Below are 19,322 nucleotides of genomic sequence, written 5' to 3'. Positions count from 1 at the left end.
TCTGTTCCTGGACTTGGAAGTTCTCTGGTCCCTGTTTTACTTTCAGCGCAAAAAAAAACAGTGCCACAGGTGTGGGCAGAGCTGGGAATGAAGATTACCGACAGTGCAAAGGTGAATAACACGTCCTGTGCAGAGCAGGGAGTGAAGAGCACACGCAGTACATCGCAGGGAGTGAAGTGAGGAATACGCGCAGTGAGTGGGGAATGCATATAATGGAGTGCAATTCAGGGAGTGAAGAACACACACAGTGCAGCATAGAGACTGAGGACACACAGTGCAGCATAGAGGCTGAGGACACAGAGTGCAGCATAGAGGCTGAGGACACACACACAGTGCAGCATAGAGGCTGAGGACACACACACAGTGCAGCATAGAGGCTGAGGACACACACACAGTGCAGTATAAAGGCTGAGGACACACACACAGTGCAGTATAAAGGCTGAGGACACACACACAGTGCAGTATAAAGGCTGAGGACACACACACAGTGCAGTATAAAGGCTGAGGACACACACACAGTGCAGTATAGAGGCTGAGGACACACACACAGTGCAGTATAAAGGCTGAGGACACACACACAGTGCAGTATAAAGGCTGAGGACACACACACAGTGCAGTATAAAGGCTGAGGACACACACACAGTGCAGTATAAAGGCTGAGGACACACACAGTGCAGTATAAAGGCTGAGGACACACACACAGTGCAGTATAAAGGCTGAGGACACACACACAGTGCAGTATAAAGGCTGAGGACACACACACACAGTGCAGTATAAAGGCTGAGGACACACACACAGTGCAGTATAAAGGCTGAGGACACACACACAGTGCAGTATAGAGGCTGAGGACACACACACAGTGCAGTATAAAGGCTGAGGACACACACACAGTGCAGTATAAAGGCTGAGGACACATGCCAATTATTTTAGCACAGTTTTGCCCGTTAGCCTAAAGCAGTGGTGGCCAAACTTTTTGGTCAGCTAACCAAATACATCTTTCTTGATTGAATATTTCTTGATTTATGGCTACACTGTGAATATCGCTACTCGGTAGCTACTGGAAACAAAGTATTGATTCAACACAGAATTACCTCGACTGGTGTGAATATTCAGTGGGCCACGTCTTGATACTTTTGTCCCGCGGGCCATGGGTTGGCTACTACTGGCCTAAATCAAAGGTCAAGGGTACAATTTAAATCATGGTAACTCTCCCAACATATATTACCCTAAATGTCACTGAGGGCAAGGACTCTTCCTACTCAACTTCTGTTAACCCTGCAACCCTAACAGGTAGGGTGGTCCTAGGCTGGACAAGCAGAAGATAGGCTTGCTAGCCAGTGGCAAGCTACGCAGTTTTAGCGGGGTAGAGTCCAGCAGTACCTCAAATAGATGAAATAGTACGGTCACTTGAGACAGTTTTAGATTTTTGGTAAGCTTCAGGTTTCAGGCAACATTATTCCTGCTCAGAATTTTAGTTCTTCTTTGCCTCTGCCAAAAAAGGTAGCAATGTATGCCACAGATTCCTTGACCTCGCCTCGAGCTATTCCACTTGCAATCCACCAGCTGCTCAACTACCCATTTTGAGTGGCATTGATGAAAGGGTCTATATGCCTCTGGTAGTTGAGAAAGGTGATGTTGTTTTGAGCACTTTGAGCAATGCCACAGGAACAGGAATAGTTGAGGGGAAGTTCGAAGTACCGTGGATCTCATAGATGAGCTGAGGGGTTATAGGGTCAAAGAAGTGAACTGCAGTTGTCAACTCTCCTGGAGGAAAGTTGACAGCTGCAGAATCTGAATGTTGACCAGCCAGGTGATGATACAAATGTAGTTTTGTTATTGTGATGCTGGGTTACATTTAACGTTATCCCACTTGTCCAACACTTGATTTGGAAAGTGTGTTTCTCAGACATTTTGAAGAACTGGTCTTGTTTCAAAGCAGCTTTTCTTAAAAAATGGTTTCTTACATAAGTGTGAGATGATTATAATAATCCTTACATTTGGAAAAGCACCTTTCAGGACGATGTCTCAAAGCACTTCAAAAGGATCTACTATAAAGTGTAGTGACTGCTGTTTTGTGGGCGAGATTGAAGAAAGAGTATTATCCGCCTTGATTGTCAAGGTCTAGCAATTCTGAATGTGTGCCCTATGTTGCAATAAGTTGTAATTTGAGTCCACAAACAGTAGCCAGGTCTTTTAGCTGAACCTGTTCTAGGCTTATCGGTAAAGAAAATGTGGGATGTTACTCTTTGTACAAAAAAGAGACTACGGTAGAGCAAGATCTGATTAGAGATGGTATAACAAATGCATACGGAAATGGCTTTTGTGCATACATGAGGAGAAGATTAGTAGGGTTTAGAGGGGTGGGGGCTCGTATGGAGCATAAAAGCGCTTTGAGACATCTAGAAGACGTGAAAGGTGCTATATCAAATGCAAGGATTATTATTATAAACACCAGCACAGTCTAGTTGGGCCAAATGATTTGGTGCCATATCAATCTATGTAACTCTAGGAAAAGAATGCTTAAGTTAAAGAAAACTCTTCTTCGTTGTACCGCTGTTCAATCTGTCATGTTGGGCTATTCTACAGGAGCATGTATCATTCTTTCTTCAAGACGTAACAGTTGTAAATGAATTAGGCAAACATATGGAATAACTCCAAATTTTACCCAGCATTTCCACTATCAACATTCAGATTCTGCAGCTGTCAACTTTCCTCCAGGAAAACACTTCACTTTAATAATAATAATAATCCTTGCATTTAATATAGCGCTTTTCACGTTTTCTAGACGTCCCAAAGCGCTTCACAGAATATACTGTAAAGTGAATTGACTGTATATTTGTGGGCGAACCCAGCAGCCAATTGCGCACAGCAATGTCCCACAAACAGTCATGGATTGAAAATGACTAATTTATTATTGTTTTGTTTTGGAGGGATTATTATTAGGCTCTGTGTGGAGTAAGGAAACTTGCCCAAGGTTTCGCCCTGCCTGGAATTGAACTCAAGTTCAATTCACTTTGGCACTTCAACGGCACCCAAAATGGGCAGGGGATCAGCAGGTTGCAAGTGAAATAGCTCGTGACAGGATTGAGGAAGCTCTGACATACATTTCTGCCTTTTTGGCTGATGCACAGAAGAACTAAAATTCTGAACTGTAATAATGGTGCCTTAAAGCAATTTAAAATAACAGAACATACAGAGTAAAGTAGCAGTTAAGGTTTTCATAGTGAATCATTAATTTAGAAAAACCTACATAATTTCTCTCGTATTTTAGTTCAGCTATTTTATTCTCCAAATTCTTCCATTAACTCTACAATGTTTGGCCAATTTGGACCTGTATATTTCTTTTCATGTTGAATTCAGCACTTTGTGATGTCCTCCCGATGTGAAAGGTGTTATACAAATGTAATTTGTTATTCTTATTCACTTGACCTTAATTGCATAGTACACTACATTCAAACCTCTTCAGTCCACTGGAGGGTGCTGGCATTCATTTCTATATATTGAAAGGGTAACACTACCATTGAGGGAGTGTCTACACGGACATTCTTCACAAATCTACTCAGGACTGCTGATACTCCTGCTATTTATGTAGATGAAGTAACACAGCCAGCAGCAGAATTGCAAGAATATAAATGAGATTTTGAAATGATAAAATATGCTGTTTTCAAAGTTTTGAATGTGAAAGTGGAGGAAGATGACCGAAGGCATGGTCAAGGAGGAAGGTTTTGAGACAGACCTTGAAGGAGGCGAGGGAAGAGGTGAGGTGAAGAGACTCCAGGATCTGAGAGCCGGTGCAGACTCGATGGGCCAAATTGCCTCCTTCTATTCTGTGAATTTCTGATTCTATCACCTATCTCTTGCATTTCCAGTCCAGTACATATTGTTTAGTTTTAATTTCAAATTTGCAAGAGTTCCTAGCACCTGACTTTGCACATGCGGAGTCCTGTAGTGTATTGGTTAGAGCACTCTCCTCACAAGCAAGAGGGCCAGGGTTCGATTCCAAGGCAAAATCTTAGACAAGTTTCTTTACTGCACATACCTCTGTTTACCTAACAGGAAGTAAGAATCCAGTTGTTAGTCGATTGGTGGATCACTTTCCAGAGGTAATAATCTGTTTAAAATAAATAAATTGGTCCCTCAATCCACTGTTTCTGGGACACTGCAGTACGCAATTGGCTGCTGTGTTCTGCCCACAAAATATAGTCAATTCACTTTACCGTGTATCTTTTTTCTTTTGTTTATTCTTTTGCCTACAAACATAACAGTCGATTCGCTTCGCAGTCGATTCCGTGAAGCGCTTTGCGACGTCTCAACGACGTGATAAGGCGAGAATACCGAATCGCAAGGACTATTATTTTTATCATTCCTGTGCGCGGAAAATGAGTAGAACAATAGAATGGCGCGCGCGGAAAAAAACAACCAACAAGTCCAGCAACAGATCTACATAAGTGAGGGAGGGGGAGAGAGAGAGGGAGAGAGGGAGGAAAGGAAAGGAATGGCTGAGGGATTGGGAGACACCCAAAGGGGGTCAGGCATTCCTGCTCATGTGTTTGGCTCTTGCAGCACAGACCCTGAGAGGGCGCCATCGTGCTGAGTGCGGGCAGTTTTAGGATAGGTTTGGATTTTCTTTACCTCTTATCTTTTGTGTATGTGTGTGTGTATGTGTGTGTGTGTGTGTGTTGGGGGGGGGAGGGGATGGGGAGCGGGAGCTGAAGCCATCTCTTTGCCGCAGTGATTGCTGCCGAGCAGCGTCTGCCCCGTGAACACACACACCACACACACAGACAGACAGACACAGACACACACACACACAGAGGGACAGAGCAGCAACAAACCACAGCACAACCCGACCCGACCCGCCCCGCGCTGGACCAACAGCCATTGCAGAGACGCGGCAACTTCCCCAACACCTCCCTCTCCCCTCCCTGTGTCTGTCCCTCTCCCTCTCACCGGGCATCGCCTTGCAATCAGTCAGCTGCCCTGCCCCTGCCTCTCCCCCTGCCCTGCTCTCCCCTCCCTCCCTCCCCCTGCCTCTCCCCCTGTCCTGCCTCTCCCCCTCCCCCTGCCTCTCCCCCCTGCCCTCCCCCTGCCCTCCCCCTGCCCTGCCTCTCCCCCCTCCCCTGCCTCTCCCCCTGCCCTGCCTCTCCCCTCCCCTGCCTCTCCCCCCTGCCTCCCCCCTGCCCTGCCTCTCCCCCTGCCCTGCCTCTCCCCTGCCTCTCCCCCTGCCCCTGCCTCTCCCCCTGCCCTGCCTCTCCCCCTGCCTCTCCCCTCCCCTGCCTCTCCCCCTGCCTCTCCCCTCCCTGCCTCTCCCCCTGCCCTGCCTCTCCCCCTGCCCCTGCCTCTCCCCTGCCCTGCCTCTCCCCCCTGCTCCTGCCTCTCCCCCCCTGCCTCTCCCTGCCTGCCTCTCCCCCCTGCTCCTGCCTCTCCCCCCTGCCCCTGCCTCTCCCCCTGCTCCTGCCTCTCCCCCTGCTCCTGCCTCTCCCCCCTGCCCTGCCTCTCCCCCTGCTCCTGCCTCTCCCCCTGCCCTGCCTCTCCCCCTGCCCTGCCTCTCCCCCTGCCCTCCCCTGCTCCTGCCTCTCCCCCTGCTCCTGCCTCTCCCCTGCCCTGCCTCTCCCCCTGCTCCTGCCTCTCCCCCTGCCCCTGCCTCTCCCCCTGCCCCTGCCTCTCCCCTGCCTCTCCCCCCTGCTCCTGCCTCTCCCCCTGCCCCTGCCTCTCCCCCCTGCCCCTGCCTCTCCCCTGTCTCTCCCCCTGTCCCTGTCTCTGTCCCTGTCTCTCCCCCTGTCCCTGTCTCTGTCCCTGTCTCTCCCCCTGTCCCTGTCTCTGTCCCTGTCTCTCCCCCTGTCCCTGCCTCTCCCCTGTCTCTCCCCCTGTCCCTGTCTCTCCCCCTGTCCCTGGCTCCTGCCTCTGTGCTGTTGAAACAATTACAGAATGCACCTTTGCTTCCCTCCTCCTGTGTAACATTTAGTTACTTTGTAGAGGGTTCTTAAAAACAAAATAGAACAGAGCAGAGGGTTGGGATGATTTCCTGTCCTGTGCAATTTCAGTGACTGTGTGAATGCTGACCACCCCCCACCTGATTTAGGCATTCCCCCTCCCCACACACCTAATTTGGGGAGACCCCCCCCTCTGATCTAAACCCCCGCCCCCACCCCTCCTGATTTATTTGCCCCCCACCCCCTCCCAGTTGAGTGATTGGCTTTGTGATGTGTGCACGTTTTTTGCAGTTCCCTATTTTCTGTGGCTGCCTCTCACTCACACACACACTCTATCACTCTGCTCCATGTTGCCATGGCCTCTGTAGGCACAGAGAAAGGGGGTGGCAAGAAGAAAAGTGAGAAGAAATTTGCAGCCAGAGAAGAAGCTAAACTTCTGGCAACTTTTATGGGAGTCATGAATAATATGAGAAAGCAGGTAAGGATTGCTCCCCTCCCCACCTTCCCCAATTTGCTTCTCACAAGATTGGTTTGGATGAAGATTATAATAATAATAATCCTTGCATTTGATATAGCGCTTTTCACGTCGGGAGGACGTCCCAAAGTGCTTCACAGAACACACTGTAAAGTGAATTGACTGTATATTTGTGGGAGAAATTCCATTATGCCCTCTTGGCCCATTATGCCCTCTTGGCCCATTTGTGTGGAGTCCTGTAGCTCAGTGGTTAGAGCACTCGCTTTGCTCGAGAGACCTGAGTTCAATTCCAGGCAGAGGGCGAAACCTTGGGCAAGTTTCCTTACTCCACACAGAGCCCTAATAATAATCCCTCCAAAACTAAAACAATAATAAATTGGTCATTTTCAATCTACGACTGTTTGTGGGACATTGCTGTGTGCAATTGGCTGCCGCGTTCGCCCACAAATATACAGTCAATTCACTTTACAGTGTGTTCTGTGAAGCGCTTTGGGACGTCCTCCCGATTATTATTATTTGATCTGATCCTTGTAGAATACTATTCTCCCATCACAACCACAAGCTTTTTTTAAAAAATTGCTCTGGCCTCAACCATCCTTCCTGACAACCTCCTTGCCCGTCTTCAGATCACACCTGAAGACCTTCCTCTTTGACCACACCATCCTCATCTCCCGCCTCTCCTTATCCACCTCAGTAGGACTGCACTACCTTGGTTAGTCCAACCTTACAAACTGCCTCCATTTTGTCTCTTCAAATGATTTCTCCTCCCACCCCCACCCAGTCACCTGTGGTATACCCCAGGGCTCCATCCTTGGGCCCCTCCTCTTCCTCATCTATATGCTTCCTCTTAGCGATGTCATCAGTAGACATGGGGTAAACTTCCACATGTATGCAGATAACACATAAAGCTACTTCTCCAGCTGGGACTCCAGATCCACCGATGGCAGATATCAGGGCCTAAATGAGTGAAAACTTCCAACAACTCAATGTTGACAAAACAAAGCCATACTCATGGGTACCCGTCAACTTCTTCTGTCCTGCGCCTCTAACCTCCCTGGCATATCCCTCAGACTTACCGAACCAGTGCTCAACCTAAACCTAGATGTCAGGTTCGACACACAGCTGTCCTTCCTTCACCACATCCATTCCCTGACAAGGACCACCTTCCTTCACCACATCCATTCCCTGATAAGGACTACCTTCCTCCACCTCTGCTACATTGACCACCTCCTAATGTACCTTAACCCATATGCAGCCAAAACACTCAAAGGACTTCACAGAATATACTGTAAAGTGAATTGACTGTATATTTTGTGGGTGAAACACAGCAGTCAATTGCACACAGCAGTGTCCCACAAACAGTCTTGGATTGAATGACCAGTTTTTTTTTGAAGAAATTATTACCCCCGGAAACCGATCCCCCAATCGACTAACAACCAGGTTCCTATTTACTGCTAGGTAAATAGAAGCGTGTGGGGTAAGGAAACTTGCCTAAAGTTTAGCTCTGCCGGGAATCAAACCCAGGTTTCTCATTTGCGAGGCGATTTGTCTAAACACTGAGCTACAGAACCCAGAATACTCTTAAGTAATGATTTATACAGATTAAGCATCATGAGTTTTGTTCCTATTCTATTTCGCTATTTATAAATCCTAGAATCCCATTAGCTTTCTTCACAGCTTTGTCCACCAGCGTTCCCACCTTTAAAGATTTATGTTTGTTAACTCCTAGGTCTCTGCTCTTCTACTCCTTGTATATTTTTATCATTTAGCATGTAGTGCTCTACCTATTCTTCCTCTGGAAAAATCTCATGGCAATTCCAGTGTCATCCATTGGACTACACAAAAGGTTAATAATAGATAATAATAATTTGTGCATTTGATATAGGCCTTTATTATGTTTTCAAAAAGTCTAAGTGCTTCACAGGATTTTACTGTTAATTGTAATGCACATGTAATTGTATATTGTGTATGCGTAATTGGAGTGGAAATACAGATCAGCCATGATCTGATAGAATGGCGGATCAGGCTCAAGGGGCTGAATGGCCTATTCCTGTTCCTATATCCCTATATATATTTGTAGATGAACACAGGAGCCAATTTGCACACAGCAATGAGAGCAAATAGCAATGAAGTTAATGACCAATTTCATTTAGGGGATTGTTGGCCAGAACATGGGGAGAAATTTCTCTTTTTAAATAATATCATGGGATCTTTAATGTCCACTTGAACAGGCAGATGGGACCTAAGTTTAATGTCTCATTCGTAGGTTGGCACCTCTCGTAATGCAATCCTCCTGAGTACTGCATGGAAATATCAGGCTAGACTGAGCTTAAAGACCTGATATGGGGCTTGAACTCGCAACACGATTAAGGAGAAAGAACGTTTTCTCATTTTTTTTACACCTCTGGTAACCCAGTGATGCTGAGATCCACTAATGAAGCATAGTTGAACCTGAGACCTTCCTGCTCTGCTTTGATTACTGTATAATCTTTCTCTAGATGTCTTCAGTTTGCCATATTAGTTGGTGAAGTTTCTTACTTTGACATACTGTGCCTGCTCAAACATTCACCTCTGTTTCCTTTTCAGAAAACTCTATGTGATGTAATTCTGGTGGTGTCAGATAGGAACATCCCAGCTCATCGAGTTGTCCTTGCAGCTGCGAGCCACTTTTTCAGTCTGATGTTTACCAGTGAGTTTATTTACCATCAGTTCAGTAGATCCACAAATCAGTAATATTTCTCCTCACTGTGTTGCCCAATCAATGAAATAATCCGTAATGCTGTGCTCTGCTTTTTTTTCCTGGTAGCAAATATGCTTGAATCAAAGTCTTACGAAGTTGAACTCAAAGATGCAGAACCTGATATAATTGAACTGCTGGTGGAGTTTGCATATACTGCAAGGTGGGTAAAATAAGAGCTCTGTGACATTACCCTGCTTGGGGGGCGTTATATAAATGCAAGTTGTTGTTGAATAGTTCAGTCTTCAAAAACATTGCTTTTTGTATGCTGGGATTTACTGGTAGCCAGTTCGCTCACGGCAATTTCCTATAAACAGCCATGGAGTTAATTAACCAATTGTATTTGGGGGATAGTCGGCCAGGACACCGCGAGAAATTCCCTTCTCTTTTTGGTAATAATAATACTTGCATTTGATATAGCGCCTTATCACATCTTTGAGACGTTTCAAAGCTCTTCACACAATATATTGTAAAGTGAATTGACTGTATATTTTGTGGACAAAACGCAGCAGCGAATTGCACGCAACAATGTCCCACAAACAATTGAGTGACCAAATTATTTTTATTTTGAACGAATTGTTACCCCCGGAAAAGCGATCCGCCAATCGACTAACAACTAGGTTCCTGCTTAATGCTAGGTAAACTGAGGTGTGTGGAGTAAGGAAACTTGCCATAATGTTTGTCCCTGCTGGGAATCGAACCCAGAGTCCTAGGTTTGAGAAATGATGGAAGCGCATTCTCTAATCACTAAGCTACAGGACTCCACGCTACAGATTAGTGTGATTGGATCTTTAACATCCACATGAAACAGACAGACTGACCTCAGTTTCACGTTTCATCTGAAGGATGGCACCTCCAACAATGCAGCACACCCCCAGTACTGCATTGGAGTGTCAGCCTGGACTATATGAGCTCAAAGGCTTGAACTCAAAGGCGAGAATGCTATCAATTAAGGCAAGCTGAAACTGCTACATCCAATTCTATAAATCTTGAAGAAAGAGAACAAATCAAGTAGATTGCTTCAAAGCTCCAGTGATCTGAGGCTCATTCAGTATGTTTTCACTGCACTGTACCACCAAGTGGTAGAAAATTTTGATTATTTTTTAATATATATTTACAGGATCTCTGTTAACAGCAACAATGTTCAATCGCTGTTGGATGCAGCAAACCAGTATCAGATTGAACCAGTGAAGAAAATGTGTGTTGAGTTCCTCAAAGAGCAAATTGATGCTTCCAATTGTTTGGGTATGTTGTTGATTTGTATGTGGAAAGTATTGTATAATCATTGTACTGATGATAAGCAATGTAACAGTGCATCTTTCAAACCTTCAATCCTGCTATGTGGCTTTCTCCTGTGTCTCTATTCTCTTATATGTGACAAAATTAACAAAAAAATTAACATTGTGTCTGATGACCTTGGGATACATACTGAAGGAGAAAATTTATAAAATCTGGCAACATTTGGCTACTGAGTTTTTTGATGTTTTCTTTGATTTAACATTAGCAAAATATTTTCCTTTGCATTATTATTAATGACACGTATTAATTATTAATTTGAATTATTATTAATAATTATGAATATTATTAATTAATATTGTTAATACTTGTTATTAATACTAATAATAGCAACTTTGGCACAGCCTTCTGATGTGAAGGTGCTATATAAATGTAACATTTTATTGTAATAATAATCCTTGCATTTGATATAACACCTTATCACTTTGTTGAGATGGCTCAGAGCGTATCACAATACACTGTAACGTGGTGTGTGATTGTGCATATTTTGTGGACGAAACATAGTGTCTTTGAGGTGAGAGTGGATAGACCATTGGTCCATGCAGCCTACCCATTCAGCTTCTCAGAAGATTTTTTTGACATGTATATTTCATTATATATTAAATCTATGCAATTTATTGTTATTTTTTGAAACCTTTTATTGTTCCTTGTTTCATCACGTGTAATTGGAACGTGTACGTATGCCCATCACCCATTTACTTTTTAAAAAATCCTGTTTATTTTTGTTGTCCTCGCTTTGAAGCTATAAACCGGTGACACTTGTTACAGAAGCAATGGGGTTAATCTCTTCACAGGGCTGCTCAATGATATGATTTGGTCACTGGTTCAGCAAAGCTGATGCTGTCAGTTACTTCATATGCCTGTGATAGGGGAGGGGGCTAAACATTTTATTAATCTCTCCCTAACATTTTAGCCTCCAGATTCTAAGCAACTGGTTATGCTGTCTTGTATAGTCATGAAAATCAATTATTGTTTATTTAAATATTGCTTTTTCTTTTAAAAAATAAATACTAAAAATGTAGTATTTCAAGGATTTATACGGTTATGTAACTTTGGATTTTTAGACTGGATTGGTAGAAAGTAGCTTGTTGCTACAGATTCAATACATCTGCATACTTCTATTCTAAAAAACAGCCTTTTAGATTAAATATTTAATTCTATGTGAATTTTAGGCATGTGTAATTAAAGATTTAAAACCTCACATTGTCAATTAAAGGTTTCAAAGGAATATTCTCCCCTCCAGAGGTAGAATGACATATGTAGTGTTGTCTCAGCACCCAGTCTAAAAATACATGAATTTCTGTTAGCGTCTTTAATTATATAACATTGTATTCATTTGTGATTGGAATTAGAGCTTATTTTTGTTCTGTAGTCATTTTTATTTTGGATGAATGGATGTATTGGGCAAAATATTCACTGCTTGTGTTTTGTTCATAGGAATAAGTGTGTTGGCAGAATGCCTTGATTGCCCAGAGCTGAAGACTTCAGCCGATGCTTTCATCCATCAGCATTTCACTGAGGTTTACAAAACCGACGAGTTTCTGCAGCTGGATGTCAAAAGGGTGACACACCTGCTAAAGCAAGATGCACTGACTGTTCGAGCAGAAGACCAGGTACTAACAGGTCATGTTCACCTGCTTTTCTTAAGCATATACATGGCAGGATGTTTGGCAATCCTATATTGGCACTGGAAGGTGCAAAGAGGGAACTAATCATTGGANTTTTTTTCCAACAACACCAACTTGCACTTGTATGGCGCCTTTCATGTAGTTAAACATTTCAAAGCGCTTTATAGAGAATAAGCCAAAGAAGTATGCTTAGGAGGGTTTTGAAAGTTATAATAATAGTGATAATAATTCTTGCATTTGGCATAGTGCCTTTCACATTGGAAGGATGTCTCAAAGCACTTCATAGGATTTTACTGTAAAGTGGAGTGGCTGTATTTGTAGGTCAATGCAGCAGCCCTTTTGAGCACAGGAATGCCTCACAAACAATCATGAAGTGATTGACTAATTTTATTTGGGAGATTGTTGGCCATGCCCTGGGAGAAACTACTTTCTGGATTTTTAATCGTTTACCTGAACAAGGAGACAGGTCCTCAGTTTAACAGAACTTCAAGCAATGTAGCGCTTCCCCTGAACTGCATTTGAGTGTCCATCTACTCTGCCCTCAAAGTCCCAATTTTGATCTTGATCTGAGGTGAGAGTGGTATCAGCTGAGTTAGCCTGACATTTAGACACTGTGAGAGGACACTTGGATGTAGTGTAAAGTTTACTGATTTGCAGCACTTTGTTTCCATTCCACATCAGGTGTATGACGCAGCAGTCCGGTGGCTGAAGTACGACGAACCCAATCGACAGCTGTATATGGTTGACATTTTGGCAAAAGTCAGATTTCCCCTCATCTCTAAGAATCTCTTAAGTAAAACTGTCCAAGCAGAATCACTCATACAGGACAATCCAGAGTGTCTCAAAATGGTTATCAGTAAGTATGTAATTGCTATTTTTTCTTAAATCACAGGTAGACTCAGTGCGCTAACATTCTGCATTTGGTCACTTCAAAATATTTGCCCAACATACGATATCCTGAGCTCTACTGAGATGAGACTTTGACTAAATTGTATTTTCTTTGCAAACCCTTACAGACACATTTAGCTTGGGATGGTGCTAGGTGAATTATGGTTATAATAATATTAATAATAATAATCCTTGCATTTGATATAGCACCTTATCATGTCTTTGAGACGTCTCAAAGCGCTTCACAGAATATACTGTGAAGTGAATTCACTTTATATTTTGCATATTATGTGATCTGTAAGTGTTTCTGTCCGTAGGTGGGATGCGGTACCATCTTCTGTCTCCAGAGGACAGGGAAGAGTTGGGAGAAAGTACCCGACCACGGCAAAAGAAACATGATTATCGGATTGCATTGTTTGGTGGGTCTCAGCCACAGTCTTGCCGCTACTTTAACCCTAAAGTAAGTGTGAAAATCCATGACGTAACCCACAAATTTCAGTTCTAAATGACAGTGGTTTTGTGAGTTAGAAATGTTATTGTCTTCACAGGACTATGCTTGGACAGACATTCGTTGCCCGTTTGAGAAACGTCGGGATGCAGCCTGTGTCTTCTGGGACAATGTGGTTTATATTTTGGGAGGCTCACAGCTCTTTCCTATCAAGCGGATGGACTGTTACAATGTTGCTAAAGATAGCTGGTACTCCAAGCTGGGCCCACCCACCCCTCGAGACAGCCTTGCTGCCTGTGCTGCCGAGGGCAAGATTTACACATCCGGAGGCTCTGAAGTTGGTGAGTTAATAACCACATTGTTTAATGAATGCTCCGTACAAGGGACACCTTCCCACTCCCCCATTAGACACCGCTCTTAAAGTCTCCTGTTCCCGATGACTGTTCTGTAATTCTTCTACATTCTAGTTAATAAAAAATCATTGATTTTATTTTTCTTCCTCTCTTTAGGAAATTCTGCCCTGTATCTGTTTGAGTGCTATGACACAAGAACAGAGAATTGGCACACCAAGCCCAGCATGCTGACCCCTCGATGCAGCCATGGCATGGTGGAGGCTAAAGGCCTCATCTATGTGTGTGGTGGAAGTTTAGGAAACAACGTGTCTGGAAGAGTCCTGAATTCCTGTGAAGTTTATAATCCTGCCACTGAATCGTAAGTACCTGTACCTGCAAAACCTAGAATCTCACTGTAGTCACTTCAAAGTTACTCTGGTTACTAAAACGTATATTTTCCCTGTAACAAAATGTATTTCCCTAACTGTATGTGCACATGATGCTTATGATAATGAGATCGGGTAGAGTTTGATGTGTCCTTTCCAAACAAGCGAAATACACCAGTTTATGTGCCAGCCATTCACAACTCAACCAGCCTACAATTGTTAGACTTTGGCTGTTTCTAGTGTTCACAGAATTGGAGAATTTAAATGAGTGGATGAGCAGTGCGCTCAACTGATGTAATGTGGGTTGGTAACATTTTCAGAAGAAAATCTTGAAACAGTTTAGGAGGGATTTGCTTAAACCTGGAGTAATCTCTGCATTTTAAAAACATGTTCAATCACATTAAGATACTATTGGTTTGGGAAAGGCAGAATGAATATGTGCCGGTCATGTGCCGTCATGTACTTATGTGGTGCGTTTGTGAGGAAAGCAATGTTGAGGGAGAGAAGGAATCTTATAAGAGTACCCGGCCATATGTGAATGCTATGTAAATAGACATGATTGTTAAAACCATTGACTCAACTATGAAGTTTCCTGTCCTCATTCCACCCCCCCTCCCCCCTTAAATCTGACATAGAACTACAATTCAGTTGGATGAAGCACTTTGAGCCTTCCTTCCAATGTGAAAGGTGCCATTATAAATGTTAATTGTTGTTGCATTGAATGAATTGGAAATAATTGGTGAGGGAAAGCAACCTGTTAATTTTGTATTCTTGTTATTATCCGACAGGTGGACAGAACTTGCAGCAATGCTTGAGGCCAGAAAGAACCATGGATTAGTGTTTGTAAATGATAGAATCTATGCTATCGGCGGCCAAAACGGACTTGGTATGTCTGCTTTGTTTATACCCTCTGTATAACAATGATTGTGAATGTCACGTCATTGATACGCGGGAATTGCCCTGTGAGTGGTCTCAAAAAAGGCAACATCTATCTTTTTACGACAACTCTCAACCAAGAAGAGAATTAAGTTTCAATTTAATGATGGTTAAGATGACCTAGAATCCTAGATAAACAAACATATTATTCTTTTCATACATTCTGGGAACAGTAACATTGCTTGGTTGTATCATATAGTCGTGGTATAAAATGGTATAAATTTGGCCCATCTATGTGCTTCTGCGGCAAAGTTATGTTAGTTACAAAACACTATTTGTTGTTTCAGCAAATCTTTTAGTGTTTACATTTGATCACTGGACTATAAAGCCACTACACTTACAGCAGTGTGGTCCAACAGGCGACCCACAGGTTGCATCCGGCCCTGCGAGTGACTTTATCCGGCTCAAGACCATTTCCAACATTACAACTTCTGCTCCCTCCCTCCCTGGTAAACATCCTCCCAGGGCAGTGGCAGGAGCAGGGGTTTGGGGAGATGCAGTGCAGAGAGTGAAAATAATATCGACCATTATTGCAGTTTGTCAGGAAAACAAGCGCATCTCTTACCAATTATCAGCCCCTGTCACTGCAGATAGTGAACTGCGCAGCTGAGGGGGAGAGAGAATGAGGGAGGAGGAGAGAGAGGGGAGAGGAAAAGATACTGATAGAGAGAGAGAGCATGCGTGAGAGAAGCAGAGAGTGAATGACAGAGAAGTGGGGAGAGAGAGTGTGAGGGAGGGGAGAGAAAGAAACAGCAACTTGCACTTATATAGCGCCCTCCGCGCAGGGTAGCGTCTCAGAGAGGGAGGGATTGAGAGAGTGAGTGTGAGGGGGAGAGAGTGATGGAGAGAGTGGAGGAGAGAGAGTGTGTGTGAGAGAGAGTGAGCAGGGGGTGGGGAGATTGAGAGAGAGTGATTGACAAAGGGGTAAAGAGAGAGTGATTGTGAGAGAGGACAGACGGAGTGACGTGCAGTTTCCTCACAAAGCTCCCCCTTCCCCCAGTGAAAAACTCCTCTACGTCCTTCATTTCCCCCTCCCCACCCTCCCTCTGCGACCTCCCAACCCGGCCGTTCCATTTGTAGAACAAACATGTCCCCTGGCTTGCTTCATGCCCCCACCCTCAGTCCATTTGCCCCACCATCGCCACTTTACCCCATTATATCTGGAGCTCCATTCTTGGAGTCCCTCCGACTCCCTCCCCTCTTTTAAGGCACATCAAGACTTAATTCTTTGAGCTCACTTTTAGTCATCTTTTCCCCTCCCATCCCACCTCCCTCTGCTTCCACCCCCAGCTCAGGTGCCCAGCCGGCAGTGTCAAGCCAAGACTCTGTGTAAATGTTATTATGTTTCTGGAAGAGAAACACAAAATATTACTAATCCAGCCCAAAGACCTTTCTCAAATAGGGATTCCAGCCCACGGCAGCCAAAAGGTTGTACCACCCAACTTTACAGTAAATGTTGTTGAACATTGAGTCTCTCCCCACCTGAAAGACACTATTATCAAATGCAAGAATTAATTATCAAAGATGATTTATTTATTTGTACTGAGCAAGAAAATGTAATTGATCATTGTGCATTTTTGTTCCAGGTGGGCTGGATTCCATAGAATATTATGATATTAAAACAAATGACTGGAAAATGGTATCAACGATGCCCTGGAAAGGGGTGACTGTTAAATGTGCAGCAGTTGGCTTCATAATCTATGTCTTGGCTGGTTTCCAGGGTGTTGGCCGATTGGGCCATATTTTGGAGTATAACACTGAAGTAGACAAATGGACAACTAACTCCAAGGTCCGTGCTTTCCCTGTGACCAGCTGTCTTATATGTGTGGTCGACACGTGTGGTGCTAATGAAGAGAAACTCGAAACCTAAAGGAAAGAGGAAAATGCAGCAGAGCTTCAGAGGATGGTGTCTGTCGAAATTGCTTGTGCTGCCTAAAACTGTTATTCAGAGAGATTTCCTGTTTCCTTCAAGGTTTCTTCTTGTGACGCTACTATTCTGACTTATTTTCCAAGAATTTCTAAGGTTAGCTGTTGAATGTTGCAGCAATTTTGTTTCAATTGCTTTTTTAAAAAAAAGGTTATTTTCAGTAGCTCAACATTAGAACTTGGGAAACTTGTGATTTTGACTTCAATTCTGATTTCACATAAAATCTCACCTCTGTATGGTAGAGGGAGTAAGTAATAGTTTTTTTAAAAACAAATGTTTGAAAATTGTATTTTTGAATGTTAAAATGGGCATTCAGAGGTGAAGGCTCTTTTATAACTGGATGGCCCAAGTGGCGATTAAAATATTTTTGAGTGGGGATAATGTCTTAACTTATGAAACTGAAAGAATAAATTGACCCTTGATTATCAGATCCATATGAGGAATATTTTGTTGATGACTCATAAATAGCACTACAGGTAGGTAGTGATAGTTAACATATAATTAGAATTTTTCATCCTGCTGCCCCTCTTCTCTTCAACGTTACTTTTCCTACATTGGGCTAGGAAAAACATGGATGTTGCTGCTGTGTTACAAGTGATCGCCGTACAGAGTCGGTTCCTAGAACGCTATGCTTATTTCTGCCACTGCGTGCCAGTGCATATATCTTACATAAAGGCTCGGATTTTTAAAAAGCATTTTTAAAAAAAATGAAATAGGGCTATAAAGAAAATCAGAATGGCCGGTAGAGAATCATTCTGCATTTTTATTTCTGAGACTTGGATTTGCATTCAGCCCAGACTGATTAGGTGAAAGTCTCCCCTCTTTGAGAGCTACAAAGAATCTAAAATGAAATGAGTTTGAGCGGTTTCTCCACTCAGCCCCTTTAGTAATTAAGTTAACAGTTCAGTATCCTGCCTTGAATTGGTACTATTCCTGACCTGGGATGCTAATTGAATAATAAGGGAAAACATTTTTAATTTCCATCTAAAATTAACAAATTTTGACTAAGCATTGTCGCAGTCTGTCAGTCAGTTTATTGTTATTGCAAGCTATTTTTTAAAAAGTACCATTTTGAGAGGAAGGAATGAGATGCATTTTATAGACTTCTCTGTTCTGCTCAAGTTTGACTCATTGGATTTGCCGTGTATTGCCTGACACACATATATATATATATATATATATAGAGAGAGAGAGAGAGAGAGAGATAATTGAGCACACTATGTTCCTTCAACAAGCGCACTGAGACCCTACCCTGCGTGGAGTGCGCTATATAAGTCCAAGTTGTTGTTGCTGCTTTGATGCTAAAGTAAAAGTGAACAAACTGAGAAGGGAAAATGCAACATCCTCTTAACTATTTTTAAAAACATTTTTTTAAATTTCTGTTAATTTGACAATAAATTGAAGCTCTCCCAACAATGCTCTGTCAGTGAGTAAAACAAACCAGATGTTGGGATTTATCAAAAGATCAATAGCAAGCCAAAATAGTGGGGTAATCCTGCCACTGTATAAATCATTGGTGAGGCCATACTTAGAGTACTGTGTACAGTTCTGGTCGCCACAGTACAAAAAGGATATTGGAGAAATCGTGAAGATACAAAGGAGTGCAACCAAAATGGTTGAGGGAATGGACTAAGTAAAGGAACGACTAAGTAAATTGGGCATGTTCATGCTCGAAAAGAGATTGAGAGGTGACATAATTGCTGTCTTTAAGATTCTAAAGTGGCAAGACAATATAGATCATGACAGGCTGTTTCAACTTGTCCAGATTAGTAAAACCAGAAGGCACGGCCTGCAATTGAAGGGGGGTAAATTCGGAACAAATCTACGCAAACACTATTTCAGTGAGCAAATAGTGAACCTGTGGAACAGACGGTTGAAACAAAAAATGTTGATTCTTTCAAACACAGATTAGATAGTTTTCTTTTAGGAAATAACATTATGGGATATAGTACATAGGTAGTTCGGGACATGTGTGCACGCGACTGCCAGGAAGATGGAAGGCAAACTAGATGGACCTTGGTCTTTTTCGCCTAGCATTTCTTATGTTTTTATATGACCTGCCTGAGGTTGATAGCAACACAGTTATAATAATAATCCTTGCATTTGATATAGCGCCTTATTACGTCTTTGAGATGTCTCAAAGCGCTTCACAGAATATACTATAAAGTGAATTGATTGTATATTTAGTGGGTGAAACGCGGCAGCCAATTATGCACAGCAGTGTCCCACAAACAGTCGTGGATTGAAGTGACCAATTTATTAATTTTTTTTGAAGGAATTATTTCCCCCGGAAAAGCGATCTGCCAATCGACTAACAACCGGGTTCCTACTTACTG

At 43.0% G+C, this 19,322-nt stretch overlaps 1 protein-coding gene across 5 annotated transcripts; it reads left to right on the top strand.

Annotated features, from left to right (window-relative positions):
- Positions 1-30: 30 nt before the first annotated feature.
- On the top strand, positions 31-17,414 carry klhl7 (kelch-like family member 7). 5 transcript variants are annotated; one of them, XM_007903249.2, is made up of 12 exons: positions 59-111; positions 6,302-6,411; positions 8,995-9,097; positions 9,215-9,308; positions 10,266-10,390; positions 11,879-12,054; positions 12,751-12,925; positions 13,275-13,417; positions 13,506-13,746; positions 13,915-14,116; positions 14,912-15,009; positions 16,646-17,414. In XM_007903249.2, exons 2-12 carry the CDS (start codon positions 6,382-6,384, stop codon positions 16,927-16,929), a joined length of 1,671 nt encoding a protein of 556 aa, XP_007901440.1. In that variant the 5' UTR covers positions 59-111; positions 6,302-6,381; the 3' UTR covers positions 16,930-17,414. The 5 variants fall into 5 exon arrangements, with proteins under 5 accessions (XP_007901439.1, XP_007901440.1, XP_007901443.1 ...); XM_007903252.2 differs by lacking the exon at positions 59-111 and adding an exon at positions 3,738-3,758; XM_007903250.1 differs by lacking the exon at positions 59-111 and adding an exon at positions 4,580-4,615.
- Positions 17,415-19,322: the final 1,908 nt, after the last annotated feature.

Source organism: Callorhinchus milii, unplaced genomic scaffold, assembly GCF_018977255.1.
Source record: "Callorhinchus milii isolate IMCB2004 unplaced genomic scaffold, IMCB_Cmil_1.0 Scaffold2, whole genome shotgun sequence".
NCBI classification, from domain to species: Eukaryota; Metazoa; Chordata; class Chondrichthyes; order Chimaeriformes; family Callorhinchidae; genus Callorhinchus; species Callorhinchus milii.
The sequence above is the reverse complement of the archived record's forward strand: the minus strand, read 5'-3'. Positions and strand labels throughout refer to the sequence as shown.

Excerpts from the sequence above, each read along its gene's own strand:
- klhl7 (XM_007903245.2), top strand. The coding sequence starts at position 6,289 with ATGGCCTCTGTAGGCACAGAGAAAGGGGGTGGCAAGAAGAAAAGTGAG. Across the intron at positions 9,309-10,265 it reads GAGTTTGCATATACTGCAAG|GATCTCTGTTAACAGCAACA; the intron begins GTGGGTAAAATA and ends ATATATTTACAG. Across the intron at positions 12,055-12,750 it reads CTGTTCGAGCAGAAGACCAG|GTGTATGACGCAGCAGTCCG; the intron begins GTACTAACAGGT and ends ATTCCACATCAG.